The following is a 26,068-nucleotide window of genomic DNA, read 5'->3' as shown; positions in this document are numbered from 1 at the left end:
AGATGTGATGTGAATATACTGGCAGGAGAGAGCCTATGTAGGTCAAATTATGTTCCACTGTTACAAATACTAAATGTAAATAAAATTCAGCGTATTTGTGGAAAGACTGAAATTTAGCATAAAGGGTCTATTTTCTTAGCAGTGTAAGTTCACATATCTGTTGAAATGCGGCAGTTTTTCCCATGGGGCAAACTCTCCTGCAGAAAAGGAGTATCGGGTAAAAGTCCAAGGACAAATATGGGTGCATGGAGGCTAAGCTGTAAATGAAAACAGCATGTGGGATTACAACATATTTGCTATTAGAAGGTAAGACCGACTGGCTTCGCTTGAAACTTCCATTCTTTGAAGCATGTGAGTGGAATTGTAATTGGTTTAACACTTTCCTTAAGCAATAGTGGAACATAGGATATAAGAAGTCATTACACACAAAATCAGGACGGTAGTGAATTTCATCCCACAATTCAAACAAAGCCATCTCTGCAGTCTGCAGGCCTTTTCAGCCATTGGACTAGAGAGGCTGGGGATCAAAGTGCACTTAAAATCATGTGTTGAAGACCGTCTAGATTTCAAAGTGATTTCTTTGGGAAGTTTGGATTGTGTTTCTATGTTCTTGGCATACCTAATTGTCAGATTTGGATTCAGAAACAGATGACTTAGCCTAGGGATGGGAGAACCAAGGATGCTCAAGCTCACCAACATTCCCCAGACTTCACTTTCAAGCTGTTCAGCTTGTTTCCATTCTTGACTGATTTTTTCCCCTCCATTTGCTTGAATGGGAAATGAGTACATTTTTCAGAAGTGCACAATTCCCATATTGACTAATGAATGAAAATGCAATTTTAAAGTGTTTCTTAAAAGTGCATTTTGGATTCCTTAATGTGTTCATTTTTAAAGTACATGGTTTCTGCCTTATTAATGTAAGCATGAACATGAGGATTTTAAAAGGCATGAATTTGCAAAAAGCATACATTTTGTGACTAGGAATTTCACCCATTTTTTCCCCAGAACACACAAAAAAATGGAGGCGTTTGAGTGATTTGCAAACTTATATGAAATTCTCTTAAACATTTGCTTTGTCTAACCAAATATATAGTGTTAGTTGGTTGTTGTTCCTCTTTATCTTTTCCTGATCCACTTATTTGAGCTGTCTGACTTCATTCCCTACTCTTCATCTAGCTTGATGTTAATGAGTTCATTTATTAGGGGCAGGCAGTCCTTCTGTAAGCAGGTTGCAGTGTAGGGCATTTGGTCAGATCAGATCATTATCTGCCCTCCAATTTATCAGATCTAATAGTAGTTTTGTCTATTTTATATTGGAAGGTTAGGAGGAAGATGAGACATTAGGAACTCTGTGTGCTGCTTCTGTGACACGATAGCTCTTTGTATCAAGGAATGTCCATTAAAGACCAAATACTTCCTGTCCCACAATATTATGTAACAAACTAAGGAGCACAGGGTGGTCCTATAAAGGCCCTTCTTCATTAACAGACTTTATGTGGGTCTAGAATGTATGGGTTTCTTTTTAATCCTGCCAAGTTTCCCCAGTGCTTCATACCCTTACCGCACAGTTGCTGAAGAGGAAAAGATGGCATTGATTTTTTGATTGACAGTGCTAGGAGCTATCCATCTGGAACTACCTGCAATCACTTATAATTGTTTACTCAGTGTGAAAACTCAGGGTGTAGCTTTGGTTTGCATTTCAGCCAGAAGAGAGGAGCCAAGGACACTGGAACTAGGGAGTAGGTCAGTGTTCTGGTTCTGTGGTCCCTGCCCTGAGTAGTAGTGGGGCCTTAACCCATGGTCCCATGAGGGAGGGGGCTATCAGTGGCTACTAGCTGTGTTGACCATGTGCTGCCTACTTTCCCAGGGGTGGCATGCCTGCATACACCACTTACTGAGGAGCTTGGGCAGGAGGGGGTCTTGCACCCATCCTGCTTGAGGGATCTTGTAGGCAGCTGGACTAGATGGACCTTTCCTCTGATCTAGCATGGTTTTTCCTATTTGCCTCTTCCCATCATACAGAGAACGTACAGATTTGGTCTATATGCAATGAACAGTAAGCAAAGAAGCCCACTTCCAAAATGGTTACATCCAATGCACAAAATTCAGGAAGGTTCAAAGAGGGCACAATTGCACCTATTGGATGACTGCCAGCCTCTCTCCCTGCCATGCAAATGCTCTTCATTAGAGGGTGTCTCTTTCAGCTTGAGGGCTGAACTACATTTTGGAGCAGCTTTTCCAGGCCACATTCCACATTTAGAATTCAGATGAAACAACCAAAATGTCCAGAGACCTTACTATTGGAGGCCAATGGAAAGGGGGAAGAGCCTTGAATACATAAATAACCAGTTCTTCCCTACATTAGAAATTTTACAGAAACCATAAAAAACACCTCTTGCTATCCTTACAGAAATCATCCGTTCATTTACTAATATGGGATCACTGGGACCCCAGGTGTTTATTTCTAACAGCCTTCAATAGCTGTGTCCTCCAGGAGGAGATCTGATCATGGCATATCATCATAATAAAATGCTCCATTTCATGTCTGTGTAGTTGAAACCTACCAACCACAGGATTGCATGAATGGATGCACCCACCCCTTTCTGAGCAATATGTGAATTCCAGAAGGTGTTACAGCATGCATGTACATCCTCTGCTATTATTTTATTTACAGCTCCTCATTTGGAAACTGGTGATATGGTAAAAGCAGTGAAATGGACATCAGGGTTGAGATAAAATCATTTATTAAGGATTGCTCTAACAGATATAGTTTCATGCCTGTAGAACAGGTCTAGCAGCCTTTTGCAGAACAACAAATTTTCTTCCTGCTAAAATGCAAGTATCTGTTACAAAGATATTTCTGTATGGTCCTTATGCAAGAACACATGCAAGATTCGTGTCTAAATCCATGCCTATCTTATGAGGTGTGGTCCTTAGAGTACCAGTTATAAAATCCCAGATGCCTAGAAGTGTCCCTGCTACCAGATTAGCTGGCCTGTCCTTGATTGTGCATCACATCTGCAAAGGGAACACATCACAGTACATCAAAATGCAGAACACTTGCATGCCCCAACTGACTTCAATTGTTCTCGTGTTTTCTATCTGTATCACTACAGTCAGTCCTTCATGGCCAATTCAAACTGTTGTGCTTTGGCTGTGTATAATGGGGAAGAATACTGTACTTCTTGCAGCTGCCATGCCCTCCTGAAACCAGTGGCCCAACCTCATGGAAGTTTCCCACATTCCAGTGTGGTGACAAGTGGAAAGCTGGCAGAATCTGCTGATTCCTTGGTGTTACCTATTACTCATGTAGGCAGGGAACCAGCAAAGGCTGAAGCAACTTCTGCCCATGTTGTAGTAGGTTGGAGGTATTTTCCTTAAACAATTGCATCTCATCCTGTCAACAGTTTTGCTTAGCCTGAAAATACAGGTAACTGCCCATCAACTGTTGAGAAAAAGTATCTGTTGCTCTGTAGAGTCAGAATAGCTGAGCAGATCATTGCTTTTTTGGTGATCCCATAAGCAAAGAGCTCAGTCTAAGTATCTTTTGATCTCTATCCCCTTGGAAATGTAAAAAAAACCCCAACAGATTTGGTTCATGTGTTACACTTGCGAGCAATTAGAACCATGGAGTCATGTGGGACAAGAGGTTGCACCCCTCTTTCCAAGGATTGCTACACACAACATGATTTCACTACACAGATACAACTTTCATTGTTGAAATACACATGTGTATTTGTGTGAAGCAGGACTGCTGTGATTGCAATCCTTAATGGTTGTGACACATCAGAACTTTACATGACACAGGGTAACGTACCATAATTTGAATTTATGTGTGTATTTATTTGTTATATTTATATCCTGCCTTTTTTCTTTTCAAGGAGCTCACATTCGGTAATCGTCACATTCAGACGTATAGTTGGTGACCTCTCCTCCCTGTCCCTGAGCAACAGTGACAGAGGACAATAGCTGTAAAGATGAGGAATTTGCAGTAACTGCATCCTGTGGGTTTTAAAACTGCAGCATCATAGCACAAAGAATAACGTGGATACGCTCTGTGTGAGCCTTCCTGCTTAATGCACAGCTATTTGGATCAAAAAACTTTACTTACTGCAGAAATGTTTAATTGTTGCCTCCAGTGCTAGTTTCTGCCTCTCTTCATTTTGCAGCTTGCCTGGAAAATAACAATCAAACTTTCAGGAATAAGTATAGAAGGCATTCCCTGAACTGTGGCATTTGGCATTATAAGTGGGAGTATAGAGAAGACTACTCAAGTTCCCAGCTTGGAACTGAAGGGCACAATAGCACATTGTGGTTTAAGCCCTGCAGCCTTCAATTTCCAAATGCTTGAATTTCTGAATTATATGATATAATAGATACATTCCATAATCTATAGAACATTCCACCAATCCATAATAATAAAAATAACTAAAATATGAGTCAGGATTGTGTTATTGCTGCTGCACAAGATGGGAGACAGACTGAAGCATTATATAACTGGATCAGCATCTCAGTCAGCTTATAGCTCAAAGACAAAAGCCCCATGCTTCCTGAGAAGAGAGGCTGAACTATCCGAGGAAGTCACTTCCACATGACTTCAGATGCAACAGTTCAGAAAGAGACATGGTATACAATCTTCCATGTGGCTGATTCACTGAAGAGATGTGCTTGCCTGGAAGCTCTTTCCCACACCTGCGCCTTCATCCTTGCATGAAGACAGCTAGTGCTTTAAGCAGACATTCTCCCACTGGCTTCAACACTTTCGGCATACAGAGAGATTCTGACATGGGACAATACTCTTCCCAGCACTGGCACCAACACTGTCCTCTTTTCAGCACCAAGTTAAGACTTTTGTCCATTCCCAGGCACTTGACAGGGTCTTTTATGCATCAGTTTTTTAAATGGCTGTAGATGAAGTTTCGTGGTATAATGGCATTTTATTCATAATTGGGTTTAGCTGTTCTGTTTTGTTGTTAATAATAAATTTCTCAGTGGCAGAAATGCAAATAAGAACTGTACTACATGCTCCTCTACCAGCATTTAAAATCAGCTCTTAGTTGCACTGATCAAAACCTAACAGTATATTGGAACTGGGGCTTGTTCTAAGGTTCGTAAAAAGATCCTCAAACCTGGCTGCATGTCTCCTTGTCCAATACCCAGATCCATCATGAGGCAGATTCCTTTTCCTGCTAAAATGTCTTACCTTCTGCTGCATTGAGACATTCCATTATGAACCTGTTGTCTTCTTGCAAGTGATCAATTCTTGAATAGAGACTGGCACGTTCGCTTTCCAAGTTCTGCAGGGACTGGTCCAGCTGAGAGTTCTGGGTGTCTGACCACTGAATGCAGGGAAAAGCCACAATAATACCAACACACATGGGTGTGTGCACACACAGGGCATGTGCATCCACACCGGGGGGGGGGGGTGCACACACACCACCTCCCTGAAATGTGGCTCATGGGAGTTCTTACAAATAATTTTGGCTAACATGTTCATTTAAAAAAAAAAGAGAATAAGCAATGGTGTGCTCATTAAAAGAAGACGTTATTCTTAAGAAGGCAAGATAGCAGCTACCATATTGATTAATACTTCAGAGAAGAGGATTATGCAAACTGCCTTGGGTTACTTTCAGGGAAAAGGATGAAGTATAAACATAATAACAAATATGTGCAGTGATCCTTCCTCCTTGAAAATGACATGATTTGATGAATATTTTGTCAGCCTAAAACTATAATGTTTTCTAAGTCTATTAAAATGTGTCTGGTTTAATTGCAGTAGCTGTGCTTCTTGAAACCAAACATTTCTTTCATATGGAATTAAGGTAACTAGAAGCTGCAATCGGAGCAAATCAATGGGCTGTAACAATATGCTACTTGAAAAACTATAGGTGCATAAACATGCACACTCATTAAAATTGAATGATTACCTGATTTTGTATTTCCAATAAATATATGGCATGGACACACTTGCATACATGCATACGTTTAACATGGTCCGTTGATTTGTTTTAGTTGTGCTTCATTTGAGGAACCTTGCCTCTGTTTGCTATCTGGCAATGAATTGTAATATGTTTGTAGGAAAGACAACTGACATTTGGCAGGTACCTCTGCAAGAACAACACTGACACTAGACAAGGCAACTGTCTTCAGCTACGTTGTCACAAAGGCCTCCACCATAGCAATGATAATTTAAGATTAAGAGCTTTTATAAACAAGATGTTTAATGTATGTTTGTGGTTCCTCACCCATGGTTGCTTACAGGTTCTCTAGAAAACAGTGATCATCTGGTCTAAAATCTGTTTTTTTTTTAAGAGCAATTTTCTGGGGTGTTTTTAGAGTATGGTAAATGAGATATATGTGAAAGTGAAAACTGCCTATATACTTTGGCACTATTCTACTATAGCACACCACCTGGCAGCAAAAGAGTAAAGGAAAAGCTTCTTTTGTAGAGCACAGATCTGCATTTGGCAATGAAACGGAAAATAGATGAAACAATTAACACTTTCATAGAGAAAAGCATTAAAATACATCTGTGGCTTGAAAGGAAGGGAAGGATCATATGATACTGTGGATGTAATCCAACTTCCCATTCTTTGAGAGAAAGCCTGCTACCTAATAGGATTGATGACCTGGGGTTTCAACAGATGAATTTATTCTCTTGTGTTGGAATGATCCAACAGCACTGCCACTACTGAATGGGCCATAAGGTTGAGGACGGGGCTTAATGTTTGTTTTGGTGAATCATCTTTCTGACAGCAACCACAAGAAGTGCAACCTTGTCCTTATTTCAGATTGTCTTTGGGAATGATAGCCTGACAGTTGGTGTAAAATGAAAAGCTGGAATATATCCCCATAAAGAGACAAGGAAGGTACCTTCAGTTTATCTTCCAAGACATGGAGTTTGTTTTCTAGTTCACTATGCTTGTCCATCAGCTGGCTCCAGTTGTTTTTTAATGCATTGTAGTGTTCTTTCCAGAGGGTGAGGTCTTCATCTGCAACAGTGAGGGCTCTCTAGGAGGAACACATATCACATGCAGGGTCTAAGTTAATAAATACCCCTTCTTGACAGTGAGACATGCACAACAAAAGAAGCAGAGAATAGTTTACTGTGAACAGAACTATTAAGGCTCAATATTTGTTATTAAGACCCAGTGGAAACTCCATGCCTCCTGTGCTTCTGGGTAAAGATTTTATTAGTCTGCCTGATTTGTGAAATTTTATAGGGAGTCTAGATGATGATGTCTTCCACTCATAACTTTCCCATATTCTCACTGCTTTTCTGTCTTTTTCTTACTTCAGAAAATCCATTAATAAAGAAAAAAAATGGAATAGCTGCCCAGTGCCTTCCCTGATGTAGATGGAAATTTTTTAATTCCTAACGCTATACTTTTAAGGCACTGCTTTCTATTTCCTGTAACTAAAATATATTTTCTTTCTGCTTGCTTGCATTTGTCTTGTTGTGGCTAGCTAACTGGGCTGTCCCAGGGGTTCATGACTATGTTGTCCTGGATTGACATGTAACACATGTGCTACTGGGAAAAGGTGCAAAGGTTTGCTATTTTAAATTAATTTCCAGAAGTTGTTCATGGCAGGTTATGGAGCCTCAGGGAGTTGTCAACTGTGTTACTACCATGTCTCCACATCAACAAACAGCAGTCATTTTTCCTGCCTGAAGGAGAGCTTTGTGAAAATGAAAAAGTTCAAAAACTCTTTAGAACAGATATTAACTTTGTTTAAACATCTTCTCCAATATGCTGTGCCACCTAGTTATGAGCTTTTCATATAGCACCATCTAGTGAGCAAATTAAAGAAGAGGAAGCTGTAGGGTGAAACTAGCTAACAACAGAAACCAAAGACATGAGGGATCTTTGCATACAAGAATGGGTTTTGTGAGGGGAGGAGGGGATTTATCCCTTTTACACAAAATCCCCATCTTTCTTTTCTTCTATCATGAGCACATATTTACATTGTACTGAGCCTCTGAAGGTCAGGGAAGAACACATGTGAATGCTTTCTTTTTATAGGAAAAAGGCTTTTCTTTACAGCTGTATGTCCCAGTCAAAAATCACCCATTGTCCTGTCAAAATTTCCTTTTTAAAAGGACCCCTATTAGTCAGGATGGGGACTAATTCGGATGAGGAGGAGATGAGGACCTTTGCACAAAGGCATTATAAACCCCTCCCTCCCCAAAAGTATTTTTGCCGGAAAAGATCCCTCACACCTTTGGTTTCTCTTGATTGCTTGTCTTTTAGCACTGCTAAGAGAAACTTGGGGAAGGGGGGCATTTGGAGCCACCTCTGGGCAATTTCCAGGACAGGCATTTGTTGCACCTTGGCAGTAGACACCCCTCAAAGACAATGCTCCAGCTGAGGATTCAAATCTCTTTAGCTGTGACACTCTACATTTTTTAAAGATAACCTTTTTTTTAAGTTTCTGCTAGACATGGACTACCCTACCAAGGTGTGTTTTGAAGAAGCTGTAAAACTGGGCTTTGTGAAATATCTGTAAATCTTTCATAATCTCCTGGGTAAAGATAACCTGCAAAAAATTGAGTCACTGAACACCGGAGTTTACAGAGGGATTGCTCATTTGACTTCTCACAACAGGATAACCCACCATGGATAAATTAATCCATAGAAGTGCCCATGGATTCTCAGAGAAAACAAGCCACCAATGATGAGCCAGGTTAGGTTTGTATGACATTATAACCAACTGTGCCTTGCTGGCCATGGTGTGCTGTTATATTGTGGGAACCAAGTCAATAATAAGGCCAAGAGGTAGTTATCATAAATCACAATCTGAAAACACAGTTTTATACTATTTTGGAGCTTCAGCTTTGCAGTTCACTTAATATGGAACACAATTCCTGTACGACAGACATCCACAGGACCAGGGCATGTAAATTCTGCCCAACAGTCTACTGGTGGTAGGCTGAAATCCCATGCCTACCTGGGCATTCTGGAGTTGCTTTTCTGCTTGCAGTTTCTCCTCAAGCAGCTTCTGAAGAGATTCTTTTGCTTTATGCTCATAGTTCTTCTTTTGATCTTCCATCTCCAGGATAATTTTCTTTAAGTTCTTCTTTGAATAATTCTAAAGAAAACAATGACAGCTATGGTGTAGTGGTTAGAATCTTGGACTTGGGATTCAGGTGATTCGGGTTCTAGTCCCTACCCAGCCATGAAGCTTACTGAGAGATTTTGGGCCAATTGCTGAATCGCAGCCTATAACTCAGAGGATTATTGTGAGGATATAATAGAGGTGGGGATCAGGTGAACCTTGTAAGCTGCCTTGAGTTCCGTGAAAAAAGGAAAAAATGGGGGAGAAATGTCATCATTATTAAGAGCTAAAGAATATTTCCTAATTTTAAAATATAGGGTTAGAGTCCTCTAAGTCATATTTGGTTTCATTGAAATCCATGGAACAAGTTATTCATGACCAGCTTAAGACCCATGGGTTTCAATAAGACTGAATTCAGATCACTAAAACAAATGGTATCCATAGTATTCTAACTGAACATCCTACCCAGGAAAGTTTTTACAGTGAACAATGCACTGATTTCATTTGGTAAAGATTTGCCCCACAACTCTCATCAATGGTAGATTAAAATTGGACAAGGCCATGCTGTGACAAACAATAGTATTTTAAAAATTCTTGGTTTAGGGTTGCATTTAGAAACATAGAAACAAAGCAAGTCAGAAGGGGTCTCCTGGGCCATCTAGTCTGACCCAAGCTTCATGACATGCCTACCATTTGTTTTGATCCAGGCCACGGATGGCCAGTGAACACAGCCTTCAAATGAATTTTATTTTTTCATTTTGTTGTTGTTACATTGCATTCATATCCTGCATTTTCTTCTACAAGGAACCTGAGGTGGCTTCCATAGCTCCATTTTATCCTCAGCACAGGGGCCCTGTGAGGTGGGTTAGACTGCAAGTGAGTGAGTGTCCCAAAGTCACCAATGCACTTCAAGGCCAACTGGGTACTAGAACCTGCATCTCCCAGTCCAACCTTGCCACACTGGCTCTCAACAATCGAATACCTTTTACACCACCAGGATCAAAATCAAGGGATGATTAAAAAGGTTTTTCTTTTATTATCGGTCAGGAAAAGTACAATCAAGACTCCAGGCTGTTTCTATGCAAATTATACAATAATTTACTGCATGCACATTCTGGAAAACAAAGAACCACATGTGAGCTTGAACCAGGAGAAGGCCTCAGTATTGCTCAATGTGTTTCAAGTATTAGAACTCCTCATCAGGACACTGAAAAAACTATAAATGTACTGAATAGTTCATCATGCCCCATGCAGCTCTGAAATCACTTCCCCTCTCATCCATACCTATGAAGCGGTACAGCCAGACCAGGGATGCACCATTTTGTCAGCTCTGAGGGTGAGAGGGGGTCAGAAGCAACAACCAATTGGAGAATCACTGGGAGATGGGCTGGAGAATCCCTTCTCCAGAGATTGCCATAGTTTACTCTGATGTGGCAAGCTAAGAGGAAAGAGCAGTCTGGGGAGGATCTCTGAAGAAGGGAGTAGAGAGTACTCACTGGCAGTACTGGGCGCAATAAAGACCTTGGGGCTACAGGTTGTGCACCTCTGGCCTCAATGATGTCAATCTTATTGCAGAATCTGCCAATGCTATTGCAGAATACACCATTACCTGGCATCTCTCTCCAAAGAATAGAACAGCTTCCAGGAAGATGGCCATCCCAGATAGAAATACTAAAAACTAACTGAGCATTGAGAAATGGGCCTTCGCTTTTGAGCAAAAAATGTTACCTCAGAGCAGATCTGTAGTTGATTCTCCAATGCACCCAGTCTGCACTTGAGTTTGTCTTCATTCAACTGACCCTGACAGAGAAATAGTGTGGGAAATTTTGAACATCAGATTGCAAAGATTTGTAAAGAATAAAAAAGAGGAAAGTCACTCCTTAGGCTCCTAGGTTTGCACATTGCTTTTGTACCTTGGGTCCCTCATGTTTTCTGGAGTCCCTTTTCAGAGTACAGGTACAATTCACCCGAAGATAACTATCTTTAACTTCCACTGATTTCAGTGGTAATGAAATGGATGTTTCAGGCTGCCACTGATATCAATAAGACTGATCAAACTGTGTCTGTTCACTGCATACTGGAGTCCTGATGGCAACTACCCTGTCTATTCCATTCCACCTGACCCCAGCACAGTTCTTCTGTTAAAAAAATTTGCTATGTTTGATTGCTAATCACACAGTTAAAGCAAAATTCTGACTCTCAGCTCTGGTGAAAGTGGCTGGTACTGTGGCTTTGGGGAACACTGATATAATTAGTACAGGAACGAAAGAGAACAAGCACTTCTTCACTGGTGAGCTCCCATTATGCTCATAGGCAGGCACATTCAGCCTTGAGTTTTGCCTCTGGGTCTGGGAAGAGAGCACCAAAAGCCTTTTTCTAAAAGTTGATCTCCCCTTCCTAATTTTCCAAACAGTTAATGCTGGCCCACACTTTTATTGTCAGAATATTCAACCATAGGTCTTTAAAAAAATAATTACCATTGCAGCAGTATAGCTGTGTAACTTGAAAATCTTATCAAACCTGTCCTTTAGATTAGGATAATAATATATGGCACCAAACTGTTATACTCCTGTAATACCTTTTCTTCAAAGCAGCACTATATAGCTATATAGGAAGCACCCTTTGTTTGATTTGGAGAGCTCATGGTAAAGTCCCAGAAAACTTTGCCTCTGCATCACAGGCAGGATGACAGAATAGCCTGTTGGATTATCTTTGCCTTCCAGAAAGAGACTTTTAGAACTGCCTTCAAAGTCTCTGCTTTGTGTAGAAATGTTGTCTCTACTCCTGTGAAGCTCCATGAATGAGGGGGGTGAATGCACAGTGAGAGGCTTGCCTGCAAGATGCACTAGAAGCTCAGGTGATTCTAATTAGAAGCAAGGGCCTGGTACTGAAAAATAACATACAGCTGTATAAACATAGATGACTTCCCTGTTTTTCTTCTTCCTGTGCTGCATATTAAATCATGATCATCTCAGATAAGAACAAAATTAAAACCTAAGGCAGGCAAAAGACATGCTAATTTACCCTGGTTCCCATGCAAGTTTGAACACATATTTAAGATCTGGATTGCCTCCTGTAAATGGAAACTCTGCTTGTTTGCTTGCTTGTTGGCTTGCTTATTTGTTAGTTTTCTTGAATAAAATGTCTACTGTTAAATGGGATTTTCAAAAGGCAATTCCTGACAAGTCTTATCTTGTGCTTTTCTTAGGCACTCTGAAGCACTTAAAATGTTAGATTCCACCTGTGGTTTTGAAAAGTGGCCTATTTTTCAGCTAATTTGTTTCTTCCTGCATTTCCAGTGTCAGCTCTCATAATTTCTAATGTGTTGTGCTCTGAAACGCAGCAGATAAATGCTGCTTTCATGAGAAGCTAAAAGAGAGGATTTGCAACAGAAACTAGAACACAAATGCTGAGAGACAAAGCGCACAGCAACCTGTTGCTAAGCTCAAGTTTTACCACCACTTCCTGCCAGCAAGCATATCAAGCTATTCTGCAGGGATCCTCTGAAGTCTGTCAGAAAGGTTTCACAGAAAAAGTCTCAAACCGCATTGCAGCTGAGAGTACATGACAGGCATTCCTGTTCTGACTGAGCTCTCACTCATCTAACTTTTGGGCTTTTCTGTGAACTATTTTACACTGCATTTTTTCCTATGATACATTTTCTTAAGGGCTCAACTTTAACACTGCCAATAGTTGTGTCAGTAAAGGCTTTCTCATGCAATCATCCAGACTTATTAATGGAATTTTACTGGGATAAGGGTTGGGTTGACAAGTTCCAGATACTATCTTCTACTTGTAAACCTCCTGCTTTTTCTTTCTTCAAAAAACAGCTTTACAGTGTCCTGTGATTGGTAGTGTGAAGAGCCGTCCGGGAAGTAACCTAAATATTTTGAAAAGCCATTCTGGTTAAGAATGTTGGACAGGAGCACAGGCAATCTTGATTTCAGTCCCAACTCAGTCATGCAATACGCTGGGTGACTTTGGGCTGCTCGCTGCCTCTCAGTCTGTATCTACCCCACAAGGTTGTTGTTGTGAGGGTAAAATGGAGGAGAACCTCATTAGCTGCATTGTATTCCTTGCAAGAAGAACAGCAGGATATAAATGTCAAGTCAGAGGTATTTATATTTTGTTCTACTTCCTTCTTGCATGGCAGCTTACACGGTGCTCCTCCTCTCCATTTTATCCCCACAATGATCCTGTGAGGTAAGTTGGACTGAGAGTCAGTGACTGGCCCAAAGCTATCCAGTGAGTTTCATAGACAATCAGGGACTTCAACTCAGATCACTACACTATACTGAAATAATGTATTGATTAGGGAAGTTTGACAGCACAATCACTGCTCACAATTCTAACATATTTCTCTGCCATCCTGCAAGAGGATGTGGTTTAAACTGTCCTGGCACTTTTCAATACAATTTCCACTGATTGCTTAAAAATCCACTTCCACCAGGAGAGACAGCCTGACTGCCAAGATGTGTATACAGTCCTGTGTACACCAATTGCCAAGCGCCCGGTGCACTGGAGACAGTAGCACACCCACTTAGCCAGACAAACCTGAATTTTATTTGAGCAGCAATGCAGTTATTTTAAAAGAGGTCTTCTTTTAAATGAGATGAATGCTATGCACACAACTTTACCTCCAGTTCTTTAACAAAAAGTGCTTTCTGCACAAGGTGCATCTTCTATGTAACTATTAAAGGTAGGGGAAATCTGAGTGGGCACGTAGCCATGCCCCATAACAGGGGTCTCCAGGCCTTTGGACCAATATAAATTTGGAATGTTGAGAAAATTTCTAGGCTCCATCACAATATGGCTGCCGTGAGAAACCACGCAGCTATCAAATCGTCATCATGGTGGCCATGAGCGGTCACAGAACATACATTACACAGAAGGGTAAACCGACGAAGCTTGAAAAGACAACAGAAAACCATTTTTGAACCCACAGTTCTCTTTCCTGCTTAGGATCATCAAGCCAGATTTTCTGTCTTTTATCCCATGCCTACAGCTCACAAAATCCATCCAATTCAGTATTCATTTCTCTGTCATTTTTAGGGTCATCTCCCAAATGTTCACATGCAATGTGTCTGTCAATCTGACTGTCTCATGTACACATGCATGCAAACATGCACACACACTTCCCTCTTCCTCACTTCTCCACTGGGTCACCCCAAGACCAGTCTCCCTGTTTCCTTCTTCCCCATGTTGGGCTGCTTCTGGGTCCTCCCGACACCTGCCCCCATCCCACTACTTCCCCTCCCATGACATCAAGTTGTCACCTAATTCTTCAGGTAATCCCCAATTGTCCTCCCATCATCCCCAAGCTCATTGCATACTGGCAATGAGGTCTGCCCATTCCTACCTTCTTCTTTTTATGTTTTCCAATCCCTTGATAGCTGGGAGCCCTTCAAAGTGAAATGCTGGCCTCCATCAACCCATTGCCTCTACTTCCTAAGAATGTCTCCACATCCAGCTGGAGTGCACAGTTCCACAGGGGGATAAAGATGGCAAGTGGCTGGAGGTCAGGGATTTACTCCAAAGTGCTCTTGGCCATCCACAGACACAGTTGAATTAAACAAAATGAACAAATTCCAGGCATCAGCAAGACTTTCTGAAATGCAGACAGAAGTGTCCATGGGTGCTGTGGGACTCACAGGCCAAGTGTTGCCTACCCTTGCCTGATAAATGTGTAGGTACAGATATTAGTAATCTCAGGCCTTAGCCTGGCCGTCTGGTACCTTCCATGATTGTTCAGCTGCTTTCAGCAGCATGGTTAGAAGCTCCTGTAAAATCACCATCTTCTGCTTTAGCACTATCTCTCGATGTAGCGCCTCCTAAAAGAGAAAAGAAGAACTTTGATTCAGCGACGTATAGCAAAGGTATCTCAGGCACTGCCAGAATTCATCCTCTATCAGCAGCATGGCCTTCCTAAAGCTCCCAAGTGGGGGTTTTCCTTCCAAAATGAAGCAAGAACACTTGATGTCAGGATGGTTCTGGGTTTCAGGTCAGGGATGTAGGTGGCAGGTGTCTCTAGCCAGAACATGAAGACTGGAGCCGATGAAATCTTAGCATGAATGTACTAGGGACAGTGGGAATGTCAAAGACAGGAACTTGCAAAAAGGCATGGCGAGTCCAGTGGCAAAAACTGAAGTAGAATTAGAAACCAGCAAGCACAGATATTGACAAGACAAGGCAGACCCGGGAGCAAGGGGAGAATCAAGAACAGAAAAATAGTCAGATATCAACACGTCATGGCAGAAAGAAAGGCAGAAGCAAGGAGAGAAGCAGGCAAGGATCAGACGCCACCATAGCATAGCAGGGACAGAGGGACGGCAGGGACAGGCCAGAAGCAGGAGCAGGCAGGAATCAAGGGCCAGTGTGGCATAGTGGTTAAGAGCATGGGACTGGGACTCAGGCAATCCGGGTTTGAGTCCCCCGCTCAACCATGGAGCCAACTGGGTGACTTTGGGCCAGTCACAGACTCTCAGCCCAACCTACCTCACAGGGTTGTTGTTGTGGGGATAAGATGGAGGAGGAGATTGATGCAAGCTGCCTTAAGCCCTTTGTAGGAAAAAGGCAGCATATAAATAAATAAATAAATAAATAAATAAATAGCAGAGTGCAAGGCAAGTCTACAGCGGAATCAGGCCTGTGAAGCAGGCACCACAAAAACCCTTATACTTCACAGTGTCAGTAGCTCAAAATGGCAGCCATGGAAATGGCAGGGTGGCAGACTTGATCTTGTCGAAGCTCCAAAGCACATGCTAATTTGTTTCCCTTCAGGAACTGCTTGTAGTACTTCAAGCTGTCTGTTAGGGTACCAAATCTCAGTAAACCTTTGACCCTAAATAAAGTTTTCATTACTACCTCAAGGGCAAAAGCAAAACCCAGCTCTCCAGCATTTCTAATTAAGTGTCATTTTCAGTTATGGTTTAGTTAGTTTTAGTTACTCACCTTGAGGTAGTTAGAAAGTTGGATAATTTCCTGAAATATAAATAAATGAATTTAAAATTCTAATTGAGTCTTAATAGAGAAATGTGAACATTTGACAAGGCAATGCAACAGTTACTATGAAACTCTCAGCCTCAACATATTCGGCCTCTGTTCTTGGTGTCAGAATAGAGCAAACACTCTATTATGAGTGTGCAACATTCCACTGTTGAGCATCACTAAATCTAAATTTAGGGGGTTTGTTTCAGGTTCAAGCTTTCCATTTAGGGAGTCAATCCCTCCGGCAACTGATTTTAATAGGAAAGCAATGGTGGAAGAGAGATGCTTGTGGAATTCTACCCCTCTGAGGCTGAAATAATTTGACTAGACTAGGGCTGGGGTGCCATTACCTACACGACAAGAAGTAATGTGTCTTATATCTGTTCTGGGCTTACCTAAAAGTCAGATGCCACATGGTTTGGTGGCACTGCAACTACTGCCCATGTTGCTGAGATAGTTCTGCAGTCCAAGACAGAGGGCAGAAAAAGACAGTCTTACTATAAACTAAACAGGCCAAGAAAATGCAGGGCAGGGAGAGAACTCAGCTCCAGATTCTAGTACCCACTCAGTTAAACTATTCTTAAGTAATGCTTGTGATAGATACCAGTTGAACTGAGCTTAGTTTGGCCATCACTAGTAAGAACTGAAGGTTTATTAAGGTCCTGCTGGGCTCCAATCAATGGGCATTCAGAAAGAGGAGAAATTTGTGGCTTGTGATTTCATTGTTCAATACAATATTAATACAAAAGGTTTCCACACTTTTATATTTTATAAGAATATTTTGTATATTTTTTGCTGATGGCATTAAAATGTTGGCATGATGCTGGGAAAAATGCATCACAAAGGAAGTTGACTATGTAGAAAGGTGATGTAATTTGTTTTTGAAATTCTTAAGAGTGGAAACTTAATCAAAGTGTGGAAACTTTTTGAAAAAACCTTGTGTAATCATTTGGTTTCAGTAATCCAAATAATATCTTTGGCTTTCTTGAACATAATTCATTCATACAATATGCAAAATGAACAAACCTTAGCAATTTTTTTTTCTATCTCCACTGAGCAATCTGCTGAAAACCTTGTGGAGATTGTGAGAATTAACACGTAGAGCTGATCATGCAACTCAGCTGAGGTTGCTTGTAGTTTATACCATTAAAAATACATTATTCCTAGGGATTTATATATGGCATATATCAGCTATTAATATCTGAAGACATAGGATTCATATTACCATTTTGTATTTTCTTTACCTTATCTAAAACTGTGATTCCACAGCTGAAAAAGAAAGAGAACAGTATTTTATCAAGCAGTGCACACCACTATTGTAATAAGTGATACATCTGGGTTATAGCCAAAATTCTTTTAGTGGAAAAATGTGTTAGTAGACATAATTCTGCTAGTGGTTGTAGAACTGCTGGAAGAACTAGCAGAACTAGCAGTTCTAGTAAAAGTAGTAATGGAATTGTAATGAGTTGTCCAACAATTTGCAGAACAACTTGTACAATGCATTTTGCAGTAGCCTGCAGAGTTTTCTATGATGTGTTGCCAAAACAGCTTGGACCCAAATTGCCATGGTAAGCACTGGGAGCAGTAGGGTTGAACCCTAGAATTAGGGATCAAGAAAGACTCCCTGATCTAGAAGGACTCTCTGCTGTGAATGCTCTGAAGGCAAAGTAGCATTACAATATGCTCAGGAACACCTTCCCTGATGTTGTAGGCCTGGAGTCCCCAAGGCACTGTCTACAGGCACTATGGCCCTTCCAGTGGCTTCAGAAGTCCCCAGTGTGATGCCCATTAATTTGTATGAAATGGATGCAACTTTCTAGCAATTATACATAGACTTCAACAAAAGTGGGCCAAATAACCAAATAAGCTTTCATTTGAAGTTGGTGTCTATATGACACCCATTTAAATTTTGGAAGAAATTTATGGTCCTCATTGTAGGAGGTGAACACTTTTCCTTCCATTTTTGTAATGTCAGTCTGTTAGTTGTCAAAATGAAAAAAAAATCAATTCCCCCTTCATCTGTAAATTTCCATAAAGCAAGTAAATAGTTTTGAAAAGTGTGTATGTCACTGACTATGAAAGATCATTCCAGTGCAAAATTTGTCAGTGTTATGCTGTCTGCACAAAAGAAGTAACTACTGGACATTGCTAAAACATGTGTACTGCATTAGCAGCAATTAGATGAATTAGAGCATCCCTTCTTAAGGAGACATTGCAGTGTCTAACAAACATGAAACAAATGTTTTTGCTGAATAAGATGCAACAGGTAGATGCCAAGTGATGATCCATTGTATAGGCATTTTGTGATGGTGCCCACAGCAGGTTCTCCTTTTCCCCATGGGTCCGAAAAGGTTGGCAATAGGGAAGGACAGACTTTTGGCACTTCACTGACTTGAGAGCCAAAAGCTGGGTGTATTAGGTTTTGTCTGCAGCTTCCATTTTTGAAGTGGACCACAATTTATGCTTTTGAGTTTTTATATTTTTTAACAACATGGAAAGTTGCATAAATTCTGGCCAAACTGTGCAATTTATGAAAATTGGGACTGGAAGGAATGCAAATTAGCCTGGCTTTAATGTATAAAAATACACAAATTGCAGCCTGCTGTTAATAATAATGGAAGGCCGCATACTGCCTTAAGTGATTTGGCACCCATGCCAGGTTGATAGGCCACAATCTAGGAGTCCAAGCTGAGCCGATTCACAGGATTCTGACTCCCCAGCTGGATTACTTGCATATCCTTGGCTGGGGACCCTACTGTAGGCCATGTTGCTCATGCATGGAAGCCTCATGCATCAGTGTGTTTGATGTCATTCTGCCATGTCAATTCAGGAAGATTTGTGGTGCAGCGGGACTTCAGTGCAACTTACAGAGCTGCTAACTGTTGGATTCAGGTAAGTTTAATGAAAGAGCCAGATCATCTTCAATCCAGAACTGATCCCAGATGAGGCTGTTATTGTGTCATCACCTTGCCTTGGTCACAGAGGTGCAGACAAGGCTGTCTTCTGTGTCTAAGTTTCTTGTGTTTTCCAATAGTTTCTTCCTTTTTTGTTACCACAGAGAATCCATTTAGAAGGAAAATAACAAATAGGTGCCCAATGCATCCTAACTGGTAATGCCTCAAAAGTGTAGGCAGAGTTTGGGTAAAGTCCTTAATGAAAAGTTCTACCTGTTTGTATTATATTCAAAATGCCTAATTCTCAGTACTTATTCCCTGGTATTCTATCTGAAAGATACCAGCTCCAAGGAAAAATGGGATATGCATTAATGAGCTTGCTTACTCTGTCTGTTGCCCTGAGTTTTTCTTTTCTGCACTTGATTCGGTTGTAGTTTGTGTACCTGTATTAACACAAATGAGGAAATTTCATATAAATGTTTTGAACAAGAAAAAAAATATTATTGGACATTTTCAACAGAATTGTTATTTCTTTTGGAAGCAGCTGGAGCTAGATGGCTGGAAAATAGTTTTAATTAAAAATGAGAAATTCTTAAAATATTTTTAAAGGTACTGTACTTCTGGAAATAGAAGGAAAATGATATTATTACTCTTATAGAATCTTTAGACAGGAAATATTATCAGGTTAACTTCACAGAATTAGTTGCAAGAGCATTTGACTAGTTCAGGTGGAATAACTGAAAATATAGACCTAAGTTATATATTGGCTAATATAAGGATGATTTATACTTTGGCATTTACCTTTACAGCTTTTGGAAACTTTTACAGTAAGCATGCTTTTGGGTGAGGAGTCCAAGTTGCCATCTGCAAATGTATTGTAGGATTCACACAGCACAAATTGGGTAAGAAACTGGGCAGTAGGGTTATTCAAAGTCTCCTGAAAGAAAAGAATATTTTGTTTGGCCTCAAAGCTGAGAAGAGAAGTCACATTAGTTGAAAGCAAGTTAACTGAGATTAATTGGGATAGGTGAAGTGTAAGCTGATTGGAAGATGGCTAATGTTGTCCTTATCTTCAAAAGAGGCAAAAAGAAGGATCCTGGGAACTACAGATCAGTCTGACATTCTAAGAACTACAGACCAGTTAGCTTGCCAGTCCCAGGAAAACTCTGAAGTAGATAGTAAAGAAGTTACTCTGTAAGCACCTTGAAGGCAATGCAGTAATTACTAAAAGCCAGCATGGACTTATCAAGAACAAATCTTATCAGACTAACTGGATCTCATCTTTTGATCAGCTAACCTCTTTTGTGAACTGTGGACATAATATATCTTGATTTCAGTAAACTTTTGACAAAGTGTCCCATGACATTTGGATCAGCAAACTGGCTAAAACTGGGCTAGGTGGAACACCTAGCAGGTGGATCCACAGTTGGCTACAGAATCAGAATCAAAAAGTGCTCACCAATGGCACTTTCTCAAACCAGTGAGAAGTAACAAGTAGGGTACCAGAGAATCAGTCCTCTGCCCAGAGCTCTTCAACATTTTTATTTGTATTAATGACTTGACAAGGAGGTAGAGGAAATGCTGATCAGATTTGCAGATGACACAAAATTGGGTGCGATAGCTAATACTCTGGAAGACAGAAACAAAATTCAAAGTGATCTGAATAGATAGGAACACTGGGCTGAAAGCAACAGAATACATTCCATAGGGAAAAATGCGAAGTTCAACACCTAGAAAAAGAGAACCAAATCCACATTTACAAAATGGAGGATACTTGGCTCAACGGTACTACAAGTGAAAAGGAACTTGGAAAAGTTGGAGATCACAAATTGAGCATGAGCAAACAATGTGATGTAGCTCAAAAAAAAAAAAAAAGAGCTAATGCTATTTTGTATTGCATTAATGTAAGAATTTGTTGCAAATTCCATGAGGTACTAGTTAGGCCGCATCTTGAGTATTGTCTTCAGTTCTGGTCATCAGATATCAAGAAAGATGCAGTCAAACAGGAAAAAGTTCAAAGAAGAGCAACGATGATGATGAGAGGACTGTGGAAAAGGCTCTAGGAGGAGAGATTGAAAGACCTGTGTATATTTGGCCAGGAGAAGGGAAGACTGAAGGGAGATGTGATAGCATTCGACAAGTACTTGAAAGGTGGTCACATAGAGGAGGGCCAGGATCTGTTCTCAATCATGCTAGAATGCAGAGCACAGTAAAATGGACTCAAGTTACAGTAAGCCAGATTTTGGCTGGACATCAGGAAAAACTTGTGAGAACAATACAATGATGGAACCAATTATCTAGGGAGGCCAATGTGGGATGGCCAAACAAAAGGATGTCAGGGATACTTTAAATCTGAGTCCTGCATTGAGCAGGGGGTTGGACTCAATGGCCTATAGATCCCTTCCAGTTCTACTGTTTTATACATTTATGATTCTCCCTCTATTATTAAAAACAGAAAAGAGGGAAATGATGGAAGAAAATCAATAAATTACTCTTTCCATCTGTTCAAAAGGAAACAGATATTGGGACAATTTGAAAGGGGAAATTTTATTTATTTATTTTAATATTTCTATACTGCTATGTATCCAAAGATTTCTAGGTGTTTTACAAAAGCTAAAATCAGAGGCCATGACTAATCTCTCAGCAAAGATCAACAGGATGTAATCAAATGGGTTATTGAGCTCACTGGGGCTAATCTTCTAGTTAACATATTTAAGATTAGGCTCCCATTTATGTTGCCTCCATTGTTTGTATTACCTGGTTGGTAGGTGATAATCTCAGATTTGTCCAAGATGATCTTTCTCCCACATCTCCAGTTCTGTTCTCAGAAACCAGTGATGCCTCTATCCCAGAAGACATGCATACTTCTGCCCCTTTGAGCTCTTCAGTTACTAAATTCCTTCTTCGGAGAAACTCTTTCTGTCGGGGACTTTGAAGAGGCTCCTTGGCCTCTTTCCTCTTGTTTTTACCCACAAGATGGCACATGGTTGTATTATTCCTTCTGCGTATGTTTCCACGCTTTTCCTGTCGGCGTTCATACTTTTCTTCATAACTTTCATACTGAGGTCTATGTGGACAGCGAGATTTGCCAGATCCTGTTATCATACTGACTGTACAAGCCAGGGCAATGCACAGCACCTGCCAAATACACCAGAGAGACAGTTAGTGAAACCAAGAAAAAGCAAGTCAGCAGCATGTAGGCTGTACAGTTTTTGTATGCAGCCCCTTTGGAATAAAATGCTGGTATCTCCACTATGGATGCATCATACAATACCAGATACAATGATGGGAAAATAGTCTGAGCTCCCAGAAGAAGCAGTTGCTCTGCAAGCAGGTTGCAGTGTGCTATGTTTCTGAAAATTATGGAAGTTCCACTGTTTCACTTAGCAGAGTTATTTCAGAATTATTAGTAGTATATTACATTTGCCTCCCATCTTTTTTACTCTTGCAAAGAACCCAAAGTGACTTACAGTGTTGTGGTATTCTCATAACAACTCTATGAGTTGGTTAGACTAATAGTAACTTGCCCAAAGTCAACCAGTGAGCTTCATGGCCAAGTAGGAACTGAAATTCATATCTCTTGAGTCTCTGCCCAGCATTCTAACCATTATAGCACACTGGATTATTTACATTCAGCAGAAAGTCAGGTTTTATTTGATTTTTTAAAAACCACTTTTTAATGCCTGGGAACATCAGTAATAGATGTACTTTTAGAAAATGGGGCATCTTCCCTTAAACCCAGCTTACATTTCATCTTCTACTTATGCTTAAGGTTTGCATATTGTTTGGGATTCAACCAAGGAACATATAATAAAAATCCACTGTTCTCTCTTGATGCATCAAACTTCAAGGGCTATAATTCTTAAAGTATTATAACAATAAGCAGGCATACCACTGTTTTTGTTTTTTTCTAATCAAACTCCACTTACCTCCTGCAGAGCTTTACTTTCTGTGTTCACCACATTTTTATAAATCTAGTGGATTACAGATGCTGAGTCACCTCACTTAATGTTGTATACTTAATTATATTTATGGTCACTTTGAGGAAGTCATAAAAAACCTGAACCCTAAAAACTAAGGCTCAGAGCTAGAGATGAGTTTGGCTTCTACTTACTGCCTTTCTCTGTGTGTTTCTGACTACAGTCTAACTGACATAGGCAGGTTGTATCAGAATTTAGCCAGAAGAATGAATGCCTTTGTTTGGGCATTACCTCTTATGAGGACTGTATTATTAACCTCCTCCTTTCCTCATTAAAACCTCCACAATTCATATGTTGGCAATTCCCTTGCCATATCTGTCAAAGGCTTTTGGATCTTTGATTTTCTATCAGTGTGAAAGAATTCTACATTCTTCAATAAATAAATAAATAAATAAATAAATAAATAAATAAATAATTCAGCCAAAAATACTACTTTTGTTCTCCCACCACTGTTTGCTGTGAGACTCCCTGTGCCAGTGGGATAATCCCTGTGTGTGTTCCCAGAATGGTGACTGGAACAGGAGAATCACATGAGCATGTTAGGAATTCAGGAAAAGCAGTTAGAATGGAATTAGCTTTGCACTACAATTTAGGAGCTAAAAGTACATGATTTTACTCAGTACATATCCGAGAACTGTGTGCTATGTGCTAGGCCCTGTGCACATGGAAGCTGAGATTAGTTCAAAATGCAGTGCCTAGTATTTTAACAGGGATGGCTTGTAGGAAAAGTGGGTACATCCAGACAGACAGGTCCTTGCAAACATGACAACTCCATCCGGAGTAACAAGCCCCAGTGTGTTACCATGCTGTGCAAATATGGACCACTTTCTACAGGGTGATTTGTGTCAATCCGTGGCTCAAAAGAGAGGTTGTTGAACTCATATGAGTTGTCATATCATCTAAACATGGTAAATCATGGGTCTGGAGAAATGGCAACTGAGCTTCTCAACAAGAGAGGTAGAACCGCCTGCCACTTTTCCCAAGCTTGCCTGGGCCACTTCTAGCTATTCCAGAAAGCACTCAAGCAGCACTCTGGAGCAACTGTTGCTGGTTTGGTCGCCCCTTTGCAGACTGCAAGGGTTTTGTACTCACTTTCCTGCCTTTATCTTTTCAGAAATCACTATTGTACTTCATGTTCTCTGAGGCAGCAGCCTGATATTTTTGCAAATATTTTTGTCCTTTAAAACAGAAAAGAAATACTGATCTTTTACAAGTATGCACTTGGACACTTTCAGTGACTGAATGAATAGCCTTGCCTCATGAATGTCCTGGAAAGTATCCCCAGACAAAAGTTCAGGAGGCACCATCAGTAACAAAGCTAAAAAAAAGTTAATGTGTTGCTTTGCTTTCCAGTGACGGCTATCAAATGACAAACTGTCCAGTGAAAGCCAAGGAGGAAGCAAAATCTTTGCTGGCAAGAGAAAGTGGCCCATAGAACTCCTAGCACTTGAGGTTTTCAGAGGCCTGCACCTTTTCCACCCTTTCCCAAGGTTCTAGGTGCTTGAGAAAGTGGAACAGCATGACCCTGCCCCCCATTACAGCAGCTGTCAGTTTTGACAGGAGCTGTCAAGGCTCAGGCTTTCTTTTAAACTGGGGCTTTTGACAGGGCTAATCATGTTTTCTTAACAGGGCAATAAGCATAAGCATATGTGTATGTATGTCCCTTGGCATTCCTGTCAAAATCCACATTGTGTTTTGACAGGTAAACATCAAAATCCTGTAATCCTTCAAATAGGGTGTATTACCTCTTTTTACTTTCTTGAGCACCTAGAGTTTTGGGAAAGGGTGGAAGAACCATGGGACTTGGAAAACTATTAAAAATATTTCTGTAGCCTTGTTTAACTGATGGTATTAGATTTTGCATTTTAACAATGGATAAAACATCATAAGGACATTCATGAGGCAACGGGATTCAAATATAGACAAGATAAGAACAGAATAGCATGTTTACAGCAGAAAATGGTATAATAATGCTGTCTTTTTAGTTGTGCTATTCTGTTTTAACATATGTAGAAATCATGAGTTCCAGTTATGCTTGAATTGAATAAAATTAATTCAATTAAAATTAAATGACCTTTTCCCACAATTTTTCACAATAGTCCTCATTTGAGTTCCTTTTAAAAGAAGTAGCATGATAGTTCTGTTACAGCAGGAGAGACAGATTGAAAGGGACGAAACAGGATATTCTAATCTCCTAAACATGGCAGAAGGCAACAATGCAGGAGAGTAAGACGAGATGAAGACTCAAAGCAGACTTTTGTAACGTAAGTTGAAGAAGGAAATATAGTCCAGGAAACAGAAGTAAGGTGCTCTAAAAGTTTGGAGAAGAAATGCCTACAGAATCCAAATATCCCTTATTACCAACTCAATGGTTTTTTGTACTTACTTTACTTTATGTGTTTTCACTGCTTGGTTTGAATCACATGCAGACAGCTTTCTTGGATCTGAAGAGATTTCACCTATTCGAAATTAAGCATATAAATAATAATCATGTTGCTGTTGTGGAAATTATTATGAGTATTGGAACTTTTAGGCCATCCAATCTTAATCCAGGGCCTTTGATCATGAACAGACACCTCCAGTTCTAACAGAGGCTGCTTTCAGATGGGTTACTCCCAGCTGTTCCACCATAAACTATAAACAAAACTGCAACTTGACATTCTGCATTTCAGTGGACTCCATTCATAACCTGAGGTTTTTTTTTTTTTTTTGGTTTGGTTTTGCTTTTTAATTAATCTTCTAATTATTTCTAAAAAAGTTTTGTAGCTATATTATTTTTAATGAAAGTGAGGCATAGGACTAGAACACCAAAATACAGCCTTTCTCAATCTAGTGCCCTTCCAGTGTGCTGGACAGCAAAGCCAACACTTCTGGAGGATGCCAGGTTGGGGAAGGCAATGGTATAATGCTCATCATAGCAAAGCAAAGCAAAGCAAAGCAAAGCAAAGCAAAGCAAAGCAATTTTATACCCATCCCTCTCTAAACACTCGATCTTACTCATCTTTAAAAAATTATTACTCACTCTTTCTTGTGAGAGAGGTGTAGTCTCCCATTTTATATATATATATATATATATATTCTATTTTCACCTGCTTGGCTTGTTGTTTTGAGTGTACATTATCTAGTATTGTTATGTTTTATCCTTGTATT

The 26,068-nt window shown here is 40.2% G+C and overlaps 1 protein-coding gene across 9 annotated transcripts in view; it reads right to left on the bottom strand.

Annotated features, from left to right (window-relative positions):
- TRAF3IP3 (TRAF3 interacting protein 3) overlaps positions 1-26,068 on the bottom strand; it is a 36,906-nt gene that overhangs the window by 3,458 nt on the left and 7,380 nt on the right. For 7 of the 9 annotated variants that reach the window (XM_044447012.1, XM_044447004.1, XM_044446997.1 and 4 more), the window contains 12 exons: positions 25,305-25,377; positions 21,696-22,076; positions 19,740-19,875; positions 19,324-19,381; positions 17,289-17,313; positions 16,009-16,038; positions 14,793-14,888; positions 10,786-10,857; positions 8,950-9,090; positions 6,874-7,011; positions 5,204-5,339; positions 4,112-4,174 (listed from right to left, as the gene is read on the bottom strand). In XM_044447012.1, the coding sequence (XP_044302947.1) occupies positions 4,112-4,174; positions 5,204-5,339; positions 6,874-7,011; positions 8,950-9,090; positions 10,786-10,857; positions 14,793-14,888; positions 16,009-16,038; positions 17,289-17,313; positions 19,324-19,381; positions 19,740-19,875; positions 21,696-22,043 (1,243 nt within the window). In that variant the 5' untranslated portion in view covers positions 22,044-22,076; positions 25,305-25,377. Of the gene's footprint in view, positions 1-2,727; positions 3,019-4,111; positions 4,175-5,203; positions 5,340-6,873; positions 7,012-8,949; positions 9,091-10,785; positions 10,858-14,792; positions 14,889-16,008; positions 16,039-17,288; positions 17,314-19,323; positions 19,382-19,739; positions 19,876-20,397; positions 20,568-21,695; positions 22,077-25,304; positions 25,378-26,068 lie in introns of those variants that run through there. The other 2 variants (XM_044447051.1, XM_044447060.1) reach the window with 2 other exon arrangements.

Source organism: Varanus komodoensis, unplaced genomic scaffold (assembly GCF_004798865.1).
Source record: "Varanus komodoensis strain SLA01 unplaced genomic scaffold, ASM479886v1 scaffold1, whole genome shotgun sequence".
Lineage (NCBI taxonomy): Eukaryota > Metazoa > Chordata > Lepidosauria > Squamata > Varanidae > Varanus > Varanus komodoensis.
This window is presented reverse-complemented; position numbering and strand designations above follow the sequence as displayed.